At 36.9% G+C, this 24,292-nt stretch overlaps 1 protein-coding gene across 4 annotated transcripts in view; it reads left to right on the top strand.

Moving 5' to 3' along the window:
- Positions 1–24,292, top strand: part of NAV3 (neuron navigator 3) — a 548,370-nt gene that overhangs the window by 130,275 nt on the left and 393,803 nt on the right. For all 4 annotated transcript variants that reach the window (XM_065041110.1, XM_065041166.1, XM_065041103.1 and 1 more), the window contains one exon: positions 12,321–12,724. In XM_065041110.1, coding sequence (XP_064897182.1) covers positions 12,653–12,724 — 72 coding nt within the window. In that variant the 5' untranslated portion in view covers positions 12,321–12,652. Of the gene's footprint in view, positions 1–12,320; positions 12,725–24,292 lie in introns of those variants that run through there.

Here is a 24,292-nt window from a genome sequence, read left to right on the forward strand (position 1 = left end):
CTGTGTTCTGCTTCCTATTATCTAGGAATGTTGTGTGCGCAAATGCATAGTTGCTGAATTAGGCTGGTTTTCTTTCTGCTCTTGTTTTGGAGACAGCTTATTCAAATGCCTCTGTAACCTCAAATATTTCCCAGCTTTCCCTTTTATTTCTGTACTCAAGGGTTCGATATTAGAGATCTATCTTCTATGGGAGGATGTCTACGCAAAATAGTCTCTCAGCCAATCAATGCCACTCTTAATCTGGCAGGATAAAGCCGTCTATTCCCTTCCACTCCGGGGGGGCTGCTTTTGCTGCCCGTGCAACTCCCCACCACCTGCCAAGCACAGACCAGACTTGGCACTGTGATACGGTGGACTGCCGGGCTAGTAAAAGCAAACACGCTCAAAATTAAAGAGAGATGTTCTCAATTTGTATTGCTGAGAAATATGAGGAAGGTCTCTTTGTGTGAATTGCAGTATCTGAGCTCACTTGGTAGGCTGCGTGGTAGCACTTGTCTCTGATGACAGCAGGCATCTAACGTGCCGTAGGTTTAACAATCTCAGGCAGTGTGCTTCCCTCCCAGTATTGGTTTCTGGGAAGGATGAGCTGTCACCACTCTTGATGTGTGTAGAGAACAGAGGTCTCCTGAGATAAGGTTGTTCATTATGCTTCCTGAAGAACCATTAAATTTCTATCAGTGCAATGTGATCCACTCCTTGGGTAGAGACATTGTTTTCTGAGCCTTTTCTTCTATCTTAACCTCCATTTCTGTGATTATTTGAAAAAATATTATTATTATTTTTTAAAGTCTACAAACAGCAAGGATGTAGCAAGATGTAAGTAGTAATAATGCAGTATTTTCATGCAGAATCTCACAGTGACAAGATGAAAAATTATTCAGTCTCACTGCATTGTCTGGTATGTATAAGCCTTTATAAAATGAGACATCATTCATATCATGCTGTTTTGTATAAATTTGCTGGATTTTGGGTACAGTGTTCTGTTTTTAAAAACTATTAATATTGTGCTGGTATTTCAAGGTGGTTGTTAGTATTATACAGTATCAACTGTAACAATCTTTATTTTGTTTGAGATGGTTTAGGCTGCTTCATCTAAACAATTAAAAAAAGAGTTGGATTTAGTTATGGAAAAACAATTGAAGTAAACATAAGCATTGAGATTTTGTATCTGTCTGAGACCTGTGTACTTTCTATGTAATAGAAGTCATTGAATTTCTGAGTTTTAAAAAAACTGTGGAGCATTTTTGTGCATGACAATAATATTCTGTGTACATTGACTATGTTTTTAGATGCAGTAATGTGTTCAGAATTACCCTTTTACTTTGAAATGTTATTGGCTGTCAAAAATGAACAGGACTGGGACATCTTTCTAGGGTGAAACTTTTTACTCTTTGTAGACAATTATAGAATGCAATTAATTGCAGAAAGTTCTTCAAGTAGATATTATTTATGTGACAGAGTATATAGTTCATTTTGCAGAACTGTTTCAATCTTTTTGCCAGTCTGAACAGCTGGTAAACAAATTAATTAAATTTGAGCTTATAATTTCAGAAACCAGATTTTCTTAAAATACATACTCAGCCCAGCTGCTATATCTCTTTCAGAGTTATTTCACACATGCTTTGTGATTAATAGTAATGGTAATGGTAAATTAGGATTATTATACAGATGAAATGCAGATATTACCCAGCTAAACACTGTTCACAGTCCTTAATAGACTCAGTCCGTGTATATTTGATGACATGAAGTAATTGTGCTTATTTTGTCAATGCAGATGATCTCTGACATTCACTTTTGTTTATCTTTTGAATGATACATGCTCTGTGTGGTGATTATCAGTTGGGGCTGGGAGACTGACAATATGTAGATGTAAATACTTCAGGGCAAGCAGCGCACGTTTGTGGTCTAATTCAGCAGTGTGTTTGTGACATGAGTCACGTTTTAATAACTGGAAGGGCATATTACATGACAGCTGCCTCAATAGAGAAAATAATAATTGTTTGCGTTGTTAATTAGTGTTTCTTTTTTCTTTAATTACTGCATGTTTCAAACACAGTTTTTTGTCCCTTTTTGAAGAGCTGGAATATGTGTTTGTTTAAAAGGAGGAACATACCCTCTGGTAAGCTTTCAAACTGAGTGAGCTGTAGATCAGCATTGTATGTGTAGCCATTGTGTTATCAAGAGGGAAGGGAGATGTAGCAATATTCTTCTCCGAGTTACTGTACTCCTTGAGGGAAGGCTGTTAAGAGTAATATTTGTTGCTCTGTATATGTTAGTGCTTATATTTCTAAATACTTTTATAGGCTTTGGGCTAAATTGTAGTAAATCGTTAATTTGAAACTTCTATAATGCCAATGCAAGGACAGGCTGTTTATGATACTTTTAAGGGAGGCTTAAAACATTATTCCAGGAATGCTGAACATTAACAGAGCCAAAGGAAAATAGCTGGACTATAGACTGTGTAAGTGTATTTCTTGAAATCCGAAGTGATATCCAGGTCTTAATCAGACTTGTATTGTCTAGGTTTTATAGGCAAACTAAAGTTACCATCAGTGATATGGAGGTCTTCTGCTACTGCTTTTCACAGGGTAAATTTAACCCTAAAATAATATCTGATCTAAATAAAAATAGTTGCACTAGTGAGGCAAGAAACTGTGTCCTTTACAGTGGCTCTTGCTTTTAAGAACAGTCTCAAAAAATTCATGTTTCAAATTTGGCCATATCCTTGTTGAGGACAAAAACTAGGGAACGTAATACTTTCTAAATAATAGATCCTATAATTAACTTGGATGAAGGTGCATTAACAACAACCAGCAATCCACTATTACAACTTTGCTTTCAGGGGCCAAGGCAAATCTGTGGTACTATATGTTTGCGTGATGTTAAAAAGTGCCTAGAAATGAGGAACAAAATAAAAAGTGCTACAGACAATGTTAGTGTAATTTATGCATTAAATAGTAGAAGAAGATACTACAAATGGTATTATAAAACATGTTGCGAAAAGACCCTTTGATACAGATTTCTTTAATCTCACGGTGTGCCAAAGAATCCCAGAACCTCTAAGTGTAAACACTGGATATGGGTGATGAGAGAACTTGTACCTAGGTCAGGAATCCGTATTACTAAACTATAAGGTGCAGTATCTACATAGCGAGAAATCATAGGATTGTCACTGCTGTTATTGCTATTTTCAGGACAGGTAACTTGTATAATGCAAAAGAAGATGATCTTCAAATTGTTGTTACAGAAATAGAATAAGCTAAGTATATCAAGAAAAGACTGTGTTGAAAAAAATATTCTGCATATTAAGAGGCAAAACATTTCTCAAAACTGTTTCCAATATTAAAAAAAAAAAGGTGTATTTTGTGCCTTCAAGATGTATATCCTTCACTTGAGTATCTATACAATACATTTTCTTTTAACACAAATAAAAACAAGGATAGGATTTGGAGTACTTAAAAGGTATATTTGTGCCTTTCATACTGAAAAGGCGTTGGATAAGTTTTTGTGAGACTCTTGAAAAACTGTTTACCAAGTCAAAATTCAGCTTTTAAGGAAGAAGAGAAAGAGCTCTCAGTGAAGGGATTGTTGTAGACAACTTTTTTTTTCTGTGGAAGGAGCAACTGAATACCTCTCCTAGAGCAGCTTGCTTATTGGAGCAACCAACATTTTCAGCTGTGACAAACCAGAAAAGATCAGGTGTTCCTGTAGTAACACACCACTCTAAACTTCCAATGAAGAGATGGTAATGGCTGATAGATTACCTGTATGGAATAATTTCAATAGGACTCGATTGGATGTATTAGTGTGTTTAGGCTTTTTTATTTTTTTAATCTTCCTAACGTAGATTTTCATGTGAGTGCATCAACCTCACATATTTTGCCATTTAAGAAGTGTGATCTGAAGGAAAAGATTCCTCTCAGCTGCTTTCATGCATCAGTCATCAAAGGTCCATGCTTTACATAGTCACCGTGTTGTCTTTCTGCAGTCAGTGGAAAGAGGTAGGGATTTTTAGGTCACTATTCATCAGGGCTATTTCAGACAGAAGAATCCCATTCTAAAATTGCCTTTTTATTTCCTCAAACTATAGAGAGACCACTGAGCCATCAGCTTAGTCTTGTGTGTCTGTGTTCAGACAAATCCTTTCCAAGACGGTCTCACAGACCATTCTACCTGGCGATGAAAATCTGTTTACAAGTGGAGAGTAACATTGTACTTTGAATGCCTGACAACCTTGACACGTATTTTAGGACATTCAAGAGTGGACATATGCTCTGTTCTAAGTAGACACGAAGCTACATACTTTCCACAGTGACAAGGAGCTAATATATAGTTGGTAATCATATGCCAGACAGCTAAATAAAATTTTTAGAATTATTTCCTATGTGTTACTTCAAACCCTTTGTAGTTCTGCATTTTCAGTAGGACTTAAGACTGTCTCGATATTCCTGTTTTTCTTTTAATGCAACCTTTGAATGAACTTCCAACTTTGAGGTTCTCAGGAACAATTGACAAAGTGCTTTGACATCTTGAAATGCAGTTGTATATTGGGTGTTCTCTAGGTCTATTTGAGTTTTACTTGAATGGATCCAGAACTAGATAAGTCAAACTTGAGCCTAAATAAGAGGTTGCTTAGATACTCGTGTTAATAGAAGAATTATTCGAATGTGTTAAAAACTCTGAGGATATAATCAGTATGTAAAAGTGTATATATAGAGTGATCAGTTGCCCGTGTTGGCAAAGATTGATATAGAATGCCTGAAGAATGTAAAATTCAGCTTGAAATTTAACTCTGTATACCTAGCCTTTAAGAAACTTCCTAGAGCTTTCAGATCTATTGGGCTGTTTAATACTCTCCTGTGAGAAATGTTATAAGCTGTGTCACTTGGGAATTTAAAGTAATGCAAGAATACAGTGTTAGAAAAAACACTGTAATAATTTATTCTGCACTGGCAGACCAGGAAGCTAACTTACCAGCTCTAATTTAAACAAGTTTGTGATCATGTGATTGTGGAGACAAATAAACTAATAAACTTCCACCATTAAAGGTCATATTTTTAGTTCATTTTCAAGATGCACCAGTTACTGCTTTTTGTCTTTAAATATTGTAATATTTTTTGTCACTTGACTCTGTTTCAATTAAAAAAAGAAATTGTAATCCTTTTGCATGCCCTTCTTTTTTTCTTCTTCTTCCCTCTCCATACAGCTGTCTCGTTTGCTCAGCTATCTTCCTGCTCTGCAGTCTCTAGGAGATGTTTGTTGTTTCAGCCACATATTTGTTTGGATCAGTTAAATTAATTGCAAGAGACTAGCCTGGACATGGATGGAATATTGAGGCACCAGGCATAGTGGAGCAATGCTTGAAGTGTTTAATCAGCACCCATATGTAATTTCTTGGGATGTGCACAGAGTTCACCTGAAAAGGCTGCTACTAAACACATATTGAAATAATTGATTGGCAACTTTTGAAACACCCATGAAATTGTCAGAGCCATGTTCTGCGAAGATAGGTATGATTTTTTGCTCTATCACTTGCAACAGACATAGAGTTAAAAACATTCTGAAAAAGCAGGTGGCTCTTTGATCCAATGGAGTTATTTAGAAAACCATGGTACACCAAGAGAGGCTGTGTGATTTAATGGTATTTTTAAGATTTAAGGATTTGGATTTATCAAAGTGGGGAGTATAAACCCTTATTTCCAATAAGGTAGGGGAAGTGGATTTAACTGTTTCATGTAAGATTAACTGGTGAATCTTCAGTATGCTGTTTCTGTGTCTGAATCTATAAATAACTCAAAACAGCAATGTATATGAAAATTTAATCTCTGCTCCTGTTTGTCTTGCTTGTAGTCTATGAACCAGAGAACACGCCTCCCTTTGGACAGCATTGCCATTCATGGAGTGGTAGCAAAGTTTTAACACATGAGGGGTACTGAGGAATAACAGATATGCTAGTCTCCATAGAGCTACCATATATCTAGGTATTTCCCAAAACACATTGCCTTTTCCTCCTGGGAATTTTGTAAAATGGACAAAAAGAAGTATTTAGTAACTGATCTGGGATTTCTGGTGTCTGGGCAATCTGGTTAGAGCAATAGCTGTAGATGACTAGAAGTCCCAAAAGAACAGCTGCTGCTCAGGAACAGGTCAGCTGCATCTTTTTTTCAGCCTGCAAATCAAAACCTGAAAGCAACAGAAAGGAAGGCTTAATAGCTCCCTAGGAAACGAAATTTCAAAGGTATGCAAGCTCTTTACTATTTTCAATTAGCCTTTCTCTTTCTCATGAGCCTCATAAATTTATCTGTCCCATTAACTGAAACAGCCTCTTTATGTAAGGAAACTATTTAAGATCCACATAGGTGTACTCACTTTTTTTTTTTTAATAAACCCTATTTTCTTGCCTAGTCTTTCCATAGTATACCTAGAATACAAGAATATGCTTTCTATCTTCCTCTTCATTCATCTTCCTCTTCAGCTCAGTGTTGTCTTTTTTTTCTTATATCCCATCTGGATTGTTGATAGGTTCTGCAGAGTATGTGTCTTCTTTTTCAAGCGAACTCTTTTGTCGTACATACAGTATTATAAAGAATAATACAAATATGGTAAACTAATTAACATGTACGCAAATAAGGAATACTCATTCTTACTATTGAATCCCAAACATAAAAATTACATCATATTATTCTCGTGAGGAGACATTCTATCTATTTCAGCAGTACAAAGGGCCATTCAAAGCAACTTTGGGCAACAATGGAGAAATACCCCACTGAAATTAGAGATGGAATTGAAATAACTGTTCAAGCTGGGATTTGTCCAGTGCAGCACCTCTGCAGAAGTGCTGTAAGGTATATTGAAATGTAGACATTTTATGCATCACACAAAAGATTGCATATATGGCAGGAGAGTGTTGGGTAAGATAACCAAATTTGATTTTGGTCTGATACTCAGTTATGCATCCTGACATAGAGTACTGTGCATTCAACAAAACTGTCATTCCTCGTATCAGATCTTTAGGAAAGACTGTGGTAAAAGGCTGGACTGAACTACCTCTCAGAAATATGCTTTGTATTCCATTTCTTATACTTTCTTTATCTCTGATGCTCAATGGCAAAAGAATTGGATGATGGAAGAGGTCAGGCATTCTTGTCTGGTACTAGTTCCAACTCTGAAAGAAAATTGACATGTAATAGCAGCTCTAAATTTTGTGCATGACGTTCAGCCTGTTTGATGGAAGATACTATGAAAGATAAAAAGGATTTGAGAGAGCAAAAAGGATTTCAGTTGTTGTCCCAGTTATAGCAATGGTTTCTGAGGATATCAGGGTCTAGAACAGTCTCCTGTGTGTGTTTTTGGCTATGCTTAATAAATCACTATCTGAACCAGTATTAACTTGTGCATTCAGTATGATGTAGAGTTAATCAGCATTCTGTCTTGCAGAACAGCACGGCAAGAATATAAGAATTAGATTGCCCTCTATTTTTTTCTTTAAAGTGTACAAATCTTAAAATAAATGTTTTAATATACATTGGCTAGACCCAGTAACTATGCAAACAACTGTAATTCTGTCCTCACTGATAATGTGATGACTCCAGCATAACATTATGTGCTGAAGAGGAGTTTTGCCCTATGAAGAAATGTGGAAGACAGGGTGACACCACTTACAATAATACAAAATATAATACAAAGTGTTTCAGCCACACATGCACTTAGCAAAGGAAGTATCAGCTCTGGACTTATCCTTATGTGGTTGCTTTTAATCTGAGTAAACATCATCGTGTTGATGAGCAAGAACAGTATATATTCAGCCTTTTGTTTTGTTTGAATCAGGAGAGTATCTGGACCAGTTTTACTGCTGTTTGGACCAGAATTAATTTAATATCAGAAGAAATAATTCTGTAGGCAAGTATCAGTGCTTAGAGATATTTTCTTGGCTTACCAACTGCCTTCCCAGGCTGTTTTTATCTGATGCAGGCAAGCCTTTCTATGGTGCTTCTATCATTCGTGTTTGAAGAGAACAGATATTGGCTTCTCATACTGACTGCTAGCTAAAAGCAATGTTCTTTGGCGTTGCTCTCAAATCCTCCAAGAGTCAACATCATCTTTTCCTGATGACTCTTTGTGTGCCTGATAAATATGTTTGCAGTTAGACCTATACATAGACCCTAAATACTTTTTCCCTGTGGGAAAAGACTACAAAGAAAGCTAAGAAGCTTATGCTTAGAGGTAAAGCGTGTTTCTTTTTGTAATTTTCTTTTTTAAAATTTTTTTTTTATTAAGCCATTGTGAAGCTATTACTATGAGTAAGTCATCAGACCCATACTGGAGTGCAACATCACCTAGAGGTTTCATAGGGGCATATCAAGGATGGAAGTTACATCTCTAGTGTCCCTGAACTGTCTTCAATGTGGAGCTGAGTAACTTTGCAAAACTGTAAAATGTTAGTGGTCAGCCTCATTTTTATTGCTATGGCCTAAAGAATCAACCCCAGGGACAGTGAGTCAGAGGATGCCTTGCACAAGAATGTGCCCCACTGCTCATTTCAAGGCAGTCATGGATCCTTGGTGTTCTCCCATCTCTTCTTTCAGCCATGCTATCACCCTGGCAACACTAACGGGCAGGAACTAAGGCTGGATGTATCTTCCATTTGCTTATCTGTGTACTGATATTTACAACTGACAGTTGCTTTGGTCCTGGCATAGACACCATCATGTTTGAAAGAGGTAAACAGGTAGTGTTCAATTTCTGCTCCTTCCCAGCCCCCAAATTCTGCATCACCATTACAACTGCACGTGAGGTAGAAACTTCATTTTGATAATGAGGTACTAATACTGAAAATTAATATGCCTTCCCCTCTAAAATTTGTAGTTTTGTATCAATATTTCCGGAAATGCTTTAACAAAAACCTAACTCTCAAATGCTCTTAAAAATAAAACCCTATCAGTGTAACCGATAATACCTGGGATGCAGCTCAGTAGGCTTATCCTATACACAAACAATAAAAATTGAAAAGCATAAATTACAGCCAGTTTCATACCAGCACCTGCCTCAAACTCACTGCAGTGTCACTTTGATGGTGTGGCAAAAGTTGAGAATGCCCATGTGGACACAATAATGTTCTGTGGTGGCTCTAATGTACCTTTCATCCCCATCCTTGTCAACATTAGCTACTACAGAGCAGTATCTTGGTGTGCAGCCTCTCAGCCATCAGAATGCACTTTATAAATTCATGCACTTTTAATACATCAGAAGGCCACTGACAATGGGAGGATACCTAGGAAAAAAAATCATTATCTAGATTTTTTTCCAAGGTTGTAGAGTAACTATTTCTTTGTAGAACCATGACAACTGACCAAGACACAGCAACTGCTTACAACTCCCCCTCTCTCCCCCTGCTCCCCAACCAGTTTGACTTGCAATGTTGAGATTCTCTAAAGACGTTGATTTTAATTTCCACCAAATGTTTAGTGAATGTGCCACTTAAGGGAAAATAATAATTGAAAAAATTATATGGAAGAGGCCTTCAGAGAGCTTGAGGATACTGGTTGCTTCCTGAAAACCCTGTCGGTGTAAACATTTCAATAACTACCTGTTTTGATAAGGAGAATAGTTTAGAAAGGATAACTCTGGTTAATTCTCAGAATAGAATCTGTGGTTGTTCTCCACTAGTCTATGAGTAACCTGTAGCTCATAGTGAAGTAAAACAAAAAGTTCTTTCAGGCACATCTCACCTGACTGCCAGACTGTTTTATTATGAGTATCCGCAAATGATTATAGATTACTATTGAATGACTGTTATGTGTCTCTTAAAGGAATACAATTGCAAAAAAGCTCTAATTTGTCTTACTTTTTACATTTGAAGATGACCTAGTAACATCCACATTATTTGGTGTGTGATCATTAGGATTTTTCTGACTCTAGATGTTTTATTCTGTGATTACATGCATGTTAAATGGTGAATAATAAATTGGGTGCCACTGAAAAAACAAACAGACAAAAACAACCAGCCAAGAGCATTTATTTACTGCTGTTTATGTTGAAAAGGCTGAAGACAATGGAAAAATGTACTGAATGGAACAAGCAAGAATTGCCACCCTGTGCTTTGCATGTTAAAAGTAATGAGGGTAGTCCAAACAAAATTATCTGTATTCTGTTCAACTTTGGCTTGAAAACATCACACAGTTCCACCGAATGGCTTAATTGCCTAGTATAGCATAATTACCAAGCATGGAGAGTAATATAATTTATGTGTCTGACCATGAAATGAACCAGGGAAACTGCTGTTTTTTAACAGCTTGGTTTTGACTTATCTGGGCTTTAGAACTGTAGTGTAAATCCAGATGTGATCATTGCAGCAGAACCTCATGTTTCACCTTCCTTCATCCTGGCATTATGGACTTCTGGGTTTTGTGGATTCTCAAAACCATCAAATAGGGAATTGAAGGTTGTGACTCTGGGACCCTCGTTAAGGGTGGGAATGATTTGTCCTGCTGGACCTCAGCCATTGTGGAAATGGGGTGAGAAATGCTGAATGAGCTTGGGGAACTTATAGAATACTATTAAAGCTGATCCACTTCTTAAGCCAATAAAAATTCTAAGTCATGGAAGTCTTTAACAGGGCAGTTTTAATGACTGCTTTCTATTTTTTGTGCAGTGAACATGCATTACAGTCATGCTATTTATTTAACTAACTTCCTCAGGATGTTCTAAATAGTGAATATAAAGATGCTTTCCAAGCATTTTTCTCTACTTTGATGTGTTCATAATATAATGCTTACCTGTGTCATTTGCAGGAGGAGGTGATTCTTACAAGTTAGAATAGCAAACAGAGTTGGTTACGTGCCTAGGTGAGATGTATCAGGCTAAAGCTGTGTTTCGGAAACAAGCTTCTACCGGGGTGTGTGTTTTCTCGTGGAGCAGCTTCATGTACAGTTGTTTATATTCCTATAATTTCCCAAGGCAAATGCATTTTCTATTTGCTTCTAGTTATTTTTAGAACAGACTTGTCGTTGTTGCATGATTATTAGTCTTTTGTTGATATTGTGTGCAAATGTATATGAAGATAAATATGGATAAGAAATAGATGTTGCACACTGTAGTGTTGAGAATAACGACAATTTTATTCTTTGTTGGAACACTCTTTGGTGTGATGGAGAAATTGTATCTCATGGGGAAACATGCTGTCAGTGTTTCTTTGAATTGTAGATGCCTAAGTATGGCCTTCTTTCTTTGGAAGTAAATATCAGCCATCAGGTTTACAAATTTTGCACTAAGTATAAATCAGTTATAGAAGAGTAACACTTGCACATTATGTCTGATTAAAAGATAGTTCATGCTGACAGTAATATTGGCAATAGCTCTATTGAATTTTGGATTTATTTATTTTGTTAAGAGAAAATAACCTTTTCAATGTCATTTTATTAGAGACAGGCTACACGACGTAGCATGTACCATCCAATACATTATCTAGACATATCTCTTATTCCATATGCATTAGTGAAGGCATTTTGTGAACATTATGCATTTAAAATGAGTTGAAACAGCATCCAAATTATTTTTTATGTGGGCTTCATCTACTGCGTTAATTCAGTTTAAACACAACTGACTTTCAATTGTACTGAAGGCATGAATATTCTATTATTTTGTTGTCAAAAATGGCAGAAAAGATGCTGTCTCTTTCTCCTGCTGTTAGCAGAACTTAAACTTTCTGGCAAACAAATGTGGGGTTTTTTTGTAGTGTTTTGTTTTGTTTTATTTTTGTTCCCCTCTATCATTTGCAGCATTCAAGACAACTTCTGGGGGGAGGTGTTGTCATGTTTTTTTGTTTTGTTTTGTTTTGTTTTTTTAAAGTTGTTATATTGGCTAGGACTTAGTATTCTGACTACAGGTTTTCCCTGTCTGACCCTGTCATTGTTATACTGGCTATTATTTTTTGAAGGCACTGAGTGGGAAGTATGTGATGATGATGAAAAATTTTCTCCTATGGTGCCTTTAGTCAAATAGTCTTTGCTCTTCTCTTTCTTTTAACTTTTCCTTGACATTTGTTCCTGGAATTCACCAGCTGTTCTCAGTGAATACTCTGCATACCCCCTGGCATGTAGAGAGAGATGAGTGGGATCATGCACAGGTTCATCCTGACAAGTGTTAAATCAAAACCCATTATTAGTTAATTAAAATAAATAAATTAAAAAAATAAAACACCATGGCAAATAAGAAACAACCCCCACCCTAACACCTGATGAAGACAGATAACCTGTTACATGGAGTGAGAGCAAATTGCAAATCCGTCTTGATGATACATATTTTTTTTTTCTTCTCAACAGGTTCACAGTCAGGATGTAACCTTCTGTAAAATGGAAACTTGTGAAGAAAGATACAGATAGCAGTTGGAGTTAAAAGTTGCGGATGAATATTCCTCTTCTTAAGCATCAGCTTCTTAAAACGCTATGGTGATTTGGATAGTCCCAAGAGTGAACTGCAAAGTTTTCCTCAGCTCAATCAACGGGTTTCTTAGTCATTTCTCCAAGTCATTGTTGTTCAGCCATGGTGTGTGATGGGAAAACCACCACGTCTCTGTGTTTGTAGCCCCTGTTCTTTGGGTTAGTTTGCTGTATTGCTGAACCAGTTTCATTTTGAAGGGCAAGGAGTGAATGTGATGGATTTATCTTCAGAGATGAACAAACATGGAAGGAATCCAGTAAGTCATAAACTAGAAGATCAAAAGAAGGTAAGATCATTTTTAGTTATGCGTAATTATATTTGAAATGTTTGCAAACTCTTAGATTTTTAGTAAACTGGAAATTAATGTGCTTTTGGGCATAGTCTGCTATGGTCACACACTATTGCAGTACAGTGAGCTCCTGTTATAGGACTCAGTTTCTTTGTCATGCAGTGATTTTCTTTCTAATACTGTTTGATTGCCTGGTAATTTTGTGTCAAAAGCTCCCTGAATTTGTCTAGCAAATTGGTTGGCAAAACTTTACTGCTGAGTTCATGGCCGAGACCTGCTGATCCAAAGTATCTGACATCAGCCTGAAACTGTTTGAGGTCTTTGTTTTTTACAGTGGATATGTGGATAAACCCTTCCTATTGTGTCCTACCAGTAGTTCTGCATAATTTGATTTATTATTTTTCCAGTTTTACCCTTCAGTAACCAAGGTAGTTTAATCATGTAATTTCATGCTTCAGCAACATGGGAGATCCTTTTGGAAATCCCACTTCTGCACCAGACCATCCCAAAAGGCTCCTCTTGTCAGTTCATCTCCTTTACTTATGCATACTATGGTCTGGAAATTTTTCTAATGCTTATTTCATAAACATCAGTGTGATGCACTTTAATATATTTGGGTCCTTCTTCCATTTTCCTATGTTTTATTGATCTTTCAATATTACATTCTTAGATTTTTCCTGAAAAAAAGTGTGGCTTTATTTATTTATTTATTTTTAAATCTCTAGTTTATTAAAAGTTCAAAACTCTTATTATTCTTGTTCCTGGTGTAGCATTCTGTGACTGTGGTGTGCTTCATACTAGGCTTTTAAATGAGATTTACTGTACTCTTTGAACTGTTGCATAGGTTAAGTGGGGCTGTTAATATCCAGATCATGTATTAGAGTGCATGTTGTGTACTTTATTATTTTACAGGCTTATTATAATAACTGCTGCTGAGCTGGATTTTGTTGCTATGAGAATTTTGGTATGAGAGCTGCTAGATAATGTTTTAAAGAATTTTGATCTTGTTTGGGAAAAATACAAATGGGGGAATTAATGAGCAACATAAACGAAACAATTTTAAGACCTAGAAAATAAAATACTTGGTTTTAGTGACTCTTAGATTTGTATGTGCTAATCTAAGTCATTTGGTCACAGCCAATAGCCCTTTAAAGTGCAGATAATTGCAGGGAATATGCCATGATAACACAAGTGATGAAATTATTGCAAAAATACATGCAGACTTGGAGTGTGTTTTTTGTAACGGAAAAGATACGGAGGTATGTGATAGGAGAAAACTGGTTTAGAGCATGAGGCTTTCTCCAACTAATAATTCCCACCGTTCTGGTGGCACAAAAGAAGAATTGAGAAATGTTAGCATCAATCTCACCATTCAGTGAACTGTTTTCTGAACCATTGTTATCTGATCTGGAATTGAGTATGCTTGAGTCCCCTCTTCCCCTACCCCCATCTTATTTCAAAAGGATTTTTTTTTTCATTCATGTCTAATACCTGCAGATTCACTTCTAGAGACTGACTCTTCAGATTGCTTAGGAGGAGAAAGTTTGTTTCAAAGGGGATCTATTGTACCTCAAGGTCAAATGTTTCCTTTGAGCCAGTCTGTGGATGTTTTATCCAGCTGCAGAACTATGCAGAGACCACCGAAGTCTCAGCAGCTGCTAAAAGATTCTGCTCCTGTGGTGTGGCTGATACTGAAGAAGTGAATATGGTGATAATAAAGAGAAGTCTAGTTAGTTGTCAGTACATTCAGGGCTCCTTACTAGTAATTTAATATCATTGATATGCTAGAATCGTGTTTATTATAGAAGGTTAACATTTTAGTAAAATAAGGCTTTAAAAGTGATGGGGAAATGCAAGAACAAGTAGTAATTTTTCTATTTCTTTATGCTGCATTGGTTGTAAAGTACATTTTGAAATTTACTAGATAGAAATGAGTGAAATAGAAATGGACAACTTTACAAAATATTGGCTGACTTGCTTGCTGGCCTGGATGCTCTAGTGGTGTTCTACCTGGGTATGAACAGGCAGAAGTCACACTGAGTCTCTCGATACACCATGTTCTGTAAAGAACTGAAAAATATTGTGTTCTGGGAAGACTCAGATGTTGTGCTGCTGCATAAGGTGTTGTCACTGGACTGTTTTCTACATGGGGAATTAAAAAAAAAAAAATGGAGAAAAGACTCCATGTTAATTAAGGATATAAAACTTGTAAGGTAGTTTGCAACTGTGCTTTGGCATTCAGCTTTTCTAATGATTTCATACATATATACATACTATACAGTTCCTTTCTTATGATCTTTATTTGGGCCTGGACATCTATATTTACATACTTTTCATATTGTTAGCGTATGAACTATCATGTCTGTAGGACGTTCAGATATGTTCCTCATCTCAGAAACCATCAAATGCCATCGTCTGCATTTTAATTATGTGCATGGTCCTTTTATGGCTGCAGAACTATTAAACTCCTTTGCCTTTCTGTAGCTGCAAGATGCAGTTACAGTTTTGATGCCTGGCAATGGTCTGTTTATGTTTATGGCACTGGAAAGTGTCTCTGGGCTGATACTCAGTGTTTGACACTCTGAGTACAAAATGAGGCTTGGGTATGAAATGAGAATGTTTGGTAGCTGTGTAGAAGCAGGAGCCCAATTTTTGTGGCTGAAGTGTTGAGGAAAGAAGGGAGGCAAGGCTAAGAGAAGGCACCGCAGAGAGAAAAAACACTTTGAAAGATCACTGTAATCAATTAATTTGACGTGCTACAGCAAACAGGCATAGGACTTCCCTCTATAAATTCTTCTGGCTGGGTATGAAGCCTCAGGAAATTGGTAATGAGCTGGAAAGGGTAGTTCTGTGGTGTCCATCAGCTTTAACTGCTTGAGGACCATGTGTCCATGGTATCTCTATCCAAAACACATCCTTCCTTCCTCCAAGCTGGGTATGTGCCAGACATACCCCTCTGTTTATGTAGAGATTTCAGGTTAAATGCTCTGCTTCTGGATCTATTTGCCTTCCCCACAGTATGATGTAATTTCTTATTTAAAAAATATGATAATATTCAAGGCATTAGGACATAAGTGCTAGTAAGTAGCAAATGCATGTGTTGCTTTTTACATTATGGTGTGCAGGTTCATGATTTTAGCATATGTAAATAGTAGAGAGAGCTATGAATTAGCAGTTTGAATAACAGGTTTCTATAGGCAACGTGCTGCAAATAACCATTTTAAAAATCAGAAAAGACTGCTTTATCTATCTGTATTTCATCATTCAGCAGGGTTTTCCTGGTTTCAAATTCAACATGAAAATTTGTAATCTGCTGGCACATGCATGGTTTATGCTAGTCACACCTCTAAAATAAATGCCTAAAATTTCCCGACTACTCTAGTAATTTAATTTTAATGTTTTCCCTTACAAAAAGTCCCACTGCAGCCATTTCTCTGACACACTATCCAGGTTACTTGGTATCTTGGAAGAACACCTGCTTGCTGCAGACAGAGAGTGCCAAACCTCTGAATGATGCTGCAGCTGTGGCCAAGTTAAAGTCTTGAGGCTGAGGGTGTCCATCATCATGGGCATATGCATGTGTGTGAAGCAACATACAGGCAAATACCCTCGAGTATCATTCATGTACTTGGCCTCATCTAAACCTATATGCATGTTTCACAACTGAAGTAAAGCACAAAATGCTTACCATTAACAGTAGTACTCTGTCCCTTAGGGGTCTGGCATATCTGCTTTGTCTGCTAACAAGTGTCTAGGGCATTTCAGGCAAGCCCACTGAGTCCCTATCCTGGCTCCCACCAAAAGGTATGTGCCTAGATTTGAAATCCACCCTGCAGAATACAGTAGTAAAGATATTTGTGCAGAATTGCTAGCTTCTAAAAGAGGAGCCTTTGCACCTCCACTGACACATGGCTTGCAGTTCTGCACACCCAGAATTTTTGCTGTGGTCAGAGGGACAGTTTTACATCACATTTAAAATGCCTTGACCAAAGGTCTTTGTCCTTCTGGTTAGAGGCTGATGCAAACCAAATGAAAAAGAAGGGAAGTTTTTAGCACTTCACCTCTACCTTAACTACATGCTTTAAAGCTAAATATGAGAAAGTGCAAGGATCTCAGTTGTTTTCAGACCAAATTACATTATTTGCTTCAGTCTTTGTTTTTGTAGGCAGACGAGCCACTGAACACAGGGGGATTTTTAATAGACTCTGAGACTACTGGTCAATAATTCACCATAATTTATAAGTAGGAATATTAGACAAATGTTTTCTACTGTTGGATGTTTGCTGGTCTCCCCAGTAGCCATTTGGAGACTGTGTAACAATCAACCAGTTTTTGTTTGATAGGGTAAAATAGTAGCTTACTATGAAAAGCATCAGACAGTCTTGATATGCAATCCTTTAAAAGTCAAGGTAATAGAAAAGGTTTAGAAGAGATAGATAAAACAGTAGTAATCAGCATGTACATAACACTGTTCCTCCACCGCTGCCTGCTTTGTCTTAGCTGATATTTGGCATATGAGAGTAACATTTTGGGAAAATCAGATATTGTCATCATGAGGCAGTTGAGCCAGGAGCAACATCTGTTCTCATGAACATGCTCATAGTGCTGTGTCTGTGCTCCCCATTTTCATATCTCAGTTCTCATTTTTATGACTAATGCCATAGTTACCCAACAAATGTTTTTTTAAAAACAATGGCCAGTGTGGTTGCTATTCTTATTTAAGAGCTCAATTTCATTTGTGGACCTAGGATCTGGAATGTTGTTTGTTATCTCAACAAAGTTGATTTCTCTCATTCTGTTTTTATTTTTCCCTCTGAGGCTGCTCTAAATGAGCTTTGTCTCCCTCCCCCTCTCCTCATCCCAGTCCCTCCTACACAAATATACATACATATACATACATACGCACTGTGTATTTTCATCCATCTGCCAATCTGTGTCTCTGTCAGACGATGCTTTGCAAACAACTGGAGGTCTAAAGGTTCGGTGAAGGGTCAGAGATTCATAAGCTCAGTGTTCACTATTATCCCTTATCTCTCAACAACTGGCAGGTTTGTGTTGTATGTTGTGGTTTTGGTGCTTTTTTTTTTTTTTTTTTTTTCCCTAGGACATATATTTAATGTTTTACCCAAAAACAGCAGGGCAAGGGGGATAGTTAGAGGTCTTCAGGGCTGAGGGGAGAGGTTAATTCCTTTTGTTTTGCTGTCGTTTTCTCTTCAATGCCTTTGAATTATGCAGAGATAGAGAGCCCATCCAACTGATAAGAAGAAATGGGTTATGGAAATAAAAGTACAGTTGCTTTCCAAATTCTTTGGTGCATCAGCCTGTCATACATTACCTCTGTCTTTCCCTTAAGCTCTCTGTCTCCCTACTCCATGAGTTTTCTGTCTCAAAATTTATGCTAGAAAGTCTTAAATAATTTTCCTCTTTGTTAAATCTCCATGGGGCCTCACCACCTGACTCCTCTCATTCTCCAAAATTGTTCTGTGCACTCTGCTAGAGCAGTTGTTCCAATTAAAAAAAAAAAAAAATCCTTACAGGCTCAATAAATGTTATTAAATGTCATTTCATGAAACATGAAACCCACATTTAATAATGCGTAATTTCATATGCTTGGCTGCATGTTTATAGGGGTTTTTTTCCCCCCTCCTATTAGAGAACCATGACATAAGTGAGATAGTACACATTTCTATCATTTAATGCTTTTTCTTTGCCTTCCCTAAGCCACTATCTGCAACAAAGTCTCAATTTTAGAGCAGTATTTTGACCCAGTGCTGCAGCAAAACAGTTGCGAAATTAAGTATTATTATGTTTTTAAAAAGGTGCTGGCTGTATTTGTTATTTCAGTAGTTTGTCTTGGCTTCTTAGCTGGCTGCTATTCTTTCCATACAGCATTTTCTTTAAGCTGTTGCTGCTAATGCATGCCTGATAACCAAATAAAACTTGTTTCAGAATACCAGGTAAAAGTTGTACCAGGATGTCATCACTGTCTGGTTGGCAGGAGCTCAGCTGCTTTGCAGTTGTTTGTGCTGGCAGATTTTTGTGTAATCAGATACCTGAAACGAATACTATCGTGTATGTACACATACAACATGATTTTGGATGTACACTACAGAGTGAGAGGAAGAAGGTGACTTTTCATTCCAGTTGGCTACTTTTTCCTCCCCCACTTCGGACTCCTGCCAAACAAGTAATATTATTACTTAATGGTCTTGGTCTTTTCTTATTACTAAAGGCACAATTTCCCATTTCTACCAATTAAATTGCTATTAATACATATGCAAAGATAGATTTAGGTGTCTTGCCTGAAATGGACTTATCTAATTTAGAATAAGATACAATGGCTCAAAAGCAGAAAACAGCGAAATTCATGAAGGTAATACATCACGATTACTCAGTTTGCTTTAGGACACCTTGCTGGTTACAAAGTATCTGCGAGGTTTTCATTTGTCAAGTATAAAAGAAAAAAAGGCTAGAGGCTTTCTGCCATAAATCCCACCTTTTGATTGCTGCCGCTATTAACTTTTTCAAAAAAAGCTCTTGTTACCCTCAGGACAAAGAACAATTTAAGTGATAATAAATAGCTAAAGCAGTAAATATAGTCACGTGGCTTTCTTTATTGTTCTCTGCAGTGGCTTTGCAAAATACAGAAATCACTGTAATAGTTATTTAATATTTTCTTGCTCTTACTGTTATTTTGTAACGCTTTAAAAAAAAAATAATATTTGTTTAGCTACTTTTGTCTTGAAATTGTTGTCTGGGAAAATCTGCTGTACTTTGAGGATGGGATGCAGACTGGGGAAGGGTTGGGCTCATGAAATAGTATGAAACTATGGCCTGTCTTTTCCCCTCTAAGCAGGAACACAGGCTTGAGCAGCAGTTGCACAGAGCACTGCATGGTGGAGGATCTGAACGGAGGCTTTAGGTGATCTTGCACTGGGACATAGTTTTTGGATTTTTATCATCCAACTTAATGAAGATCAATGCCTTCAAAAACCTTTTGAGTTTTTTGCCATTTAAAATCTGATATCTGAAGTGGGGATGGTCCCATAACAAACGCATTATGTGTTAACTATCCTGCTTGCTGACTTTTCTTGAGTATTTCTTTAAATCCTGTGGATTATACTGCATCAAAATCTGAGTTCAGGGTAAACCCCTCTTTTTCTCTCTCCCTTCCCATGAGCTTTGAACTTTTCATGGGATTTTTTTTTTTTTTTTTTTTTATATATATACTCTGAACAGGCTGTTTACAACAAACGCTAAAAAATATATAGCAAGTATTCCTCTCAAAATCTTGGGAAGAGTAAGTAAAAATAATCTGAACTTCCTGCTTGCTCTAGTTCTGCACTAAAGCTGTTTGTCTGAAAGACTAGACATAACTAGAGCAATCTTGTTACAGGTGTAACTAAAGATACGTTCTGCTTTGATAATTCTGCTTTTACCTTAAATGGAACACACTGCTGTGCTTACAAAGTAGTTGAGAGGACTTTTATTGTTGTTACTGCATTTGTGTTGGGCTAAGTTCTCTAAGTAGTTCTATATTGTTACCTTGAGATTTTAACTGGGTCCTAAATTCAGGCCAAGGTCTCTGCATCTTCCTGGTTATCTCTGCATTCTTGTAGTACAAGTAAAGTATTACAAATTCTGTTGAACCTGTGTGGTGTGGATGGAAGTCCTACATATTTGCTTCTCTAATTCCACTGCAACTCTTAATGTTTGAAATTGGAAGGAGAAGCAGCTGGTGCTGATGCTGTATCAGAAGAAATAAAGCAGTGAGTGACGGTACTGCAGTGTGCCTTTGTGGAAGGGGTTTAAAGACTTTCTAAGACTACATTTTATAAATGTTAAAGCAAGAAGTCTCTTGTGAGACTATGTTGTGTGCCTGCTTGTAAAGCAGATCTAATCTTTTAAACTCATTCTAAACAGGTCTAGCCTTAAGCAGTGTATGAGAGGACAACTCTACCTGGTATCGTGACTTTTAGCTTCTGAATATAAACATCTGGTGGAATCATTGTCTGTTTAACAACAACAATTAATAGTCCCAAATTAAAACAGATCTCGTTTTCCTAGATACAGTATGTAAATATGGACTCTGAATAGAAAGAGTTGACAAAGCTTGGTATAGACTCAGCAATGTTATGCAGGGAAGTTTAAATGAGTGTTCTAGGATTTTAGCATGCTTACTAAGGGAAATTCATGTGGAAAAAAACAAACAAACAAATCCCAGCAAGAACAACAACAAAAACCAGCCTACGCCACTACAGAATTAGGGTCAAGATGTATTGCTCAGATTGCATTAGTTTTTCACATGAGTTACATAATACAGGAAGTCTTTAATGCGAGTCTCTAGATTCTGGGAATTGTACCAGAATGGAAGACTATGCTTTATTACACCTTGAACCGAAGAGTAAGGGGGCACCCCTGCTGTGTACCAGCCAAAGAATACTGCTGGGATATGGTTCATTTTTATTTTTTAATGTCTAGGTACTTGTATTAGCTGTTCTCCAGTGCTCAACTACAAAAGAATGCAAAGGCAGGGAAGAACTCTGGAAATGGTTATCATTATATTTAATGCAAACTTCCTTTCACAGTAGGTTACTGGCAAGCACATGTGTACTCACTCTGATTTGAATACAACTATGTGTGTATATACAAACTAACATAGTTATGCTGCATGTTTTCTGCAGGTAAATGAGCTAAGCTTGATTTGACCTACTGAGTTTAATTTCAATATGTTTCATTTTTCACAGCTGTGTTGTTTTGTGTTGTTTGGGGTTTTTTTTGTTGGTTGGTTTTGTTTATTTGTTTAGACTTTGGGATACTCTAGTGTTAGTGAAGTGAACCTTAGTGTTAAAATCATTATTATTTTTTAATAGCATATTAAGATGTAATACAATTGTTTCTCAGGAAGTACTGCTGTATGCAAAATCTATGCATTTTTTAATACTAAAAGTCCTTGATGTCTTCTAGAATTGCCACTGTCAGGCACAGAAACTTCCCTTAATGACACTTTTACCTGAGCGACCTGAGTAGGTTTTGCCAGGGAAAGAGACAGCCCATGGCATCCAGGGCTTTATCTGAAGGTATGTAGCAAAGCAGCTGCTGTTCCAGTTTAACATTTATTATAATATTACTAAAGGAAAAATAACCTGTGGTTGTAATGCAAGTCAGCAGGCTGTCTTTATTAGTTGGGCTTTAGATTTTTTTTCTTTTTCCTTCTTTCATTTTGTTGTTTTTTTGTTGTTTTCTTTTTCTTTCATTTGTTGTTGTTTTCTGTCAGGTGTACTCTCCTTACCTGTCACGTTCCCTCCGTCCTCACTGCATGTTTGTGGCTCTCTATTGAATTATTTTCATTTTCCTTCTCCCTTGCTCAAGTCGGTCTGGCTTATCAATTTGTATATGTGCACACATATATTCCAATCACTGTCTGTGTGCATATACATTTGTATGCTTGTATTTATTTGTACTAGTACTTTGAGTGGGTGCTTGCATATCAACGTGTAATACGGGCGATGATGCATAGGATAATTTCTAGTGTAATTGTATGTTAAAATGTTTTAATTTCTCAGTATTCCATTCGTTTCCTGATTTTTCTGGAAAATAGTGTCCTTGGCTTGGAGTCTTTGTCAGCCTGGGCACCTGTGTGCACATGTGTACGGAGCTTAGAACATGAGTCACCTGTATATAACTAGGGCTCTTGAGTCTCTTACAAACACTAGTAGCAGTATTTATATGGTTTAAAAGTTTAACTTTGCTTAAATTAGGATCTTTTTTTTTAAATCTGTGTTTCTTAAGTTTTATTGGTGAGAAATTTGTGTGTTCACTTGTTTCTGCTTGTAAAGCCTGTCACCGTTATCAAGTTCAGTCAGAAATGTGGCAGTTGCTTGTAGTTCTCGATAGAAGAGGCAGCCTTAAAACACAGGGTGTTTCAAAACAGTGGACCCAGTTGAGTTCTGCAATTACTTTGAAATTGGGTCCCTCTTTTTGAAACACTCTGTCCTATCAGCTGCCACATCATTTGGTTGCCATGGAGCAGGGGGACCTAATGTCCCTCTTTACTAGCATCAGTTTATGGAGTCAAGTAATAAATTGCATGGCAAGTCCATGACAGAGTGTGTAGTTATTTGTAAATATTTTGTAGGTAATGTATTGAGAAAAATGGACTGGGGGGAAACTGCCAATATATGGGGTTTTTTTCTGTGTTGTGTTGTTTTTTTTTTTTTTTTTTTTTTTTTTTAATTGCTTGATGTAAACCCTGTGTTCATAATTTGTTACTTGGAATGAATAGTTTCCAGCAGGTGTTCTTTTTGGCTCAATTGCAGAGGTCAGAGGACTTTGGATTTATTGTTGGCATCATAAATGAGAACCAAAGGACACTACAATACAGTGATTCAACATCATAACCTCTCGAACGCTAGCAAGTATCCACTGAGCAGTAATAAATGTGGCCCCCAATGGTGGGCATCATTTAAAACCTGCTATTACCTGCGGTTACTATAATACAAAATATGCTTTGATATCTTGAAGCTATTTCCTACTTATTTTATGTGTAGTGACCAAGGTATTATACATACTGACTTTGGTAGTGAACTCTCTCTTTTTTATTTTAGTTTTATTTTTAGATATGTTGAGTCAAACCAAAATGACTTTAGACAATTATCATTTTTACTTCTGATGAGGTAGCAGATCAATATTAAAGTGAAAATTCTGAAAGGCGGTTATTTAGTTTGTATGACCCTACTCTGTGGAACACTTACTGCTTTGTGAAACACCATTTGCATCTGTGTTATGCAATAGCTTATTAGTAATATAAATATACCTATTGCTATATTACAGTTGCTGCTGTATCAGGATGGATAATGTAAGTCAAAGTTGAGGCAGAAAGGCTAAAGGTCTGTTTCTCTTCTAGTTTTGTTAATTTTCTTTGTACCCTTGGGGAAGTTCCTTAAACTCAGTTTTATCCATCTGTTAGAATGATTAAAAGATCTTCTGAATCATCGATTTATCTCAGAGTGTTAAGATCCTCAAATGGAAGGTCAAACCTATTTGCTTAGTATTTAAAATAAATACGCTGCACTCATGGCTATTTATTTGCATTGTGGCAGAGGACGGTGAGAGTCTCATTGTGAATCAGATACAGTTCTGCTGCCACTGTACGAACAAAGTAAAAAAGATTTTAGTTTGCTCATCATTTCCCTTGATTCCACTCTTCCATCTAGTCCCTAAGAGGGGAATATGCCTTTTTCTTGTTGGAATGTGATCTCCTGTACAAAACCATCCATCACGTATTAACTACATTGCATTGTGTGTGAGAAGAGGGAGAAGTTTGTGTACGCAAAGGAACGACTACAAAGGCTTTCTCTTTCTGTCATGCACACCAGAAAATTATGTCTTAGCTGTTACTCCATTGTATCTATATTTTCTCCTAATTTCCAGATTTTTCTCCATCATAGTAATCTAAGCCTATTCTCAGGACTGCAGCAGCCCATTTGGCTGTACATTAGGCAGGAGAATATACTCTTAATTTGTTCCATGTAGGTGGTAGTTAATACACATGGCACTTTTCTT

Source organism: Columba livia, chromosome 1 (genome assembly GCF_036013475.1).
Source record: "Columba livia isolate bColLiv1 breed racing homer chromosome 1, bColLiv1.pat.W.v2, whole genome shotgun sequence".
In the NCBI taxonomy this organism is placed as follows: Eukaryota; Metazoa; Chordata; class Aves; order Columbiformes; family Columbidae; genus Columba; species Columba livia.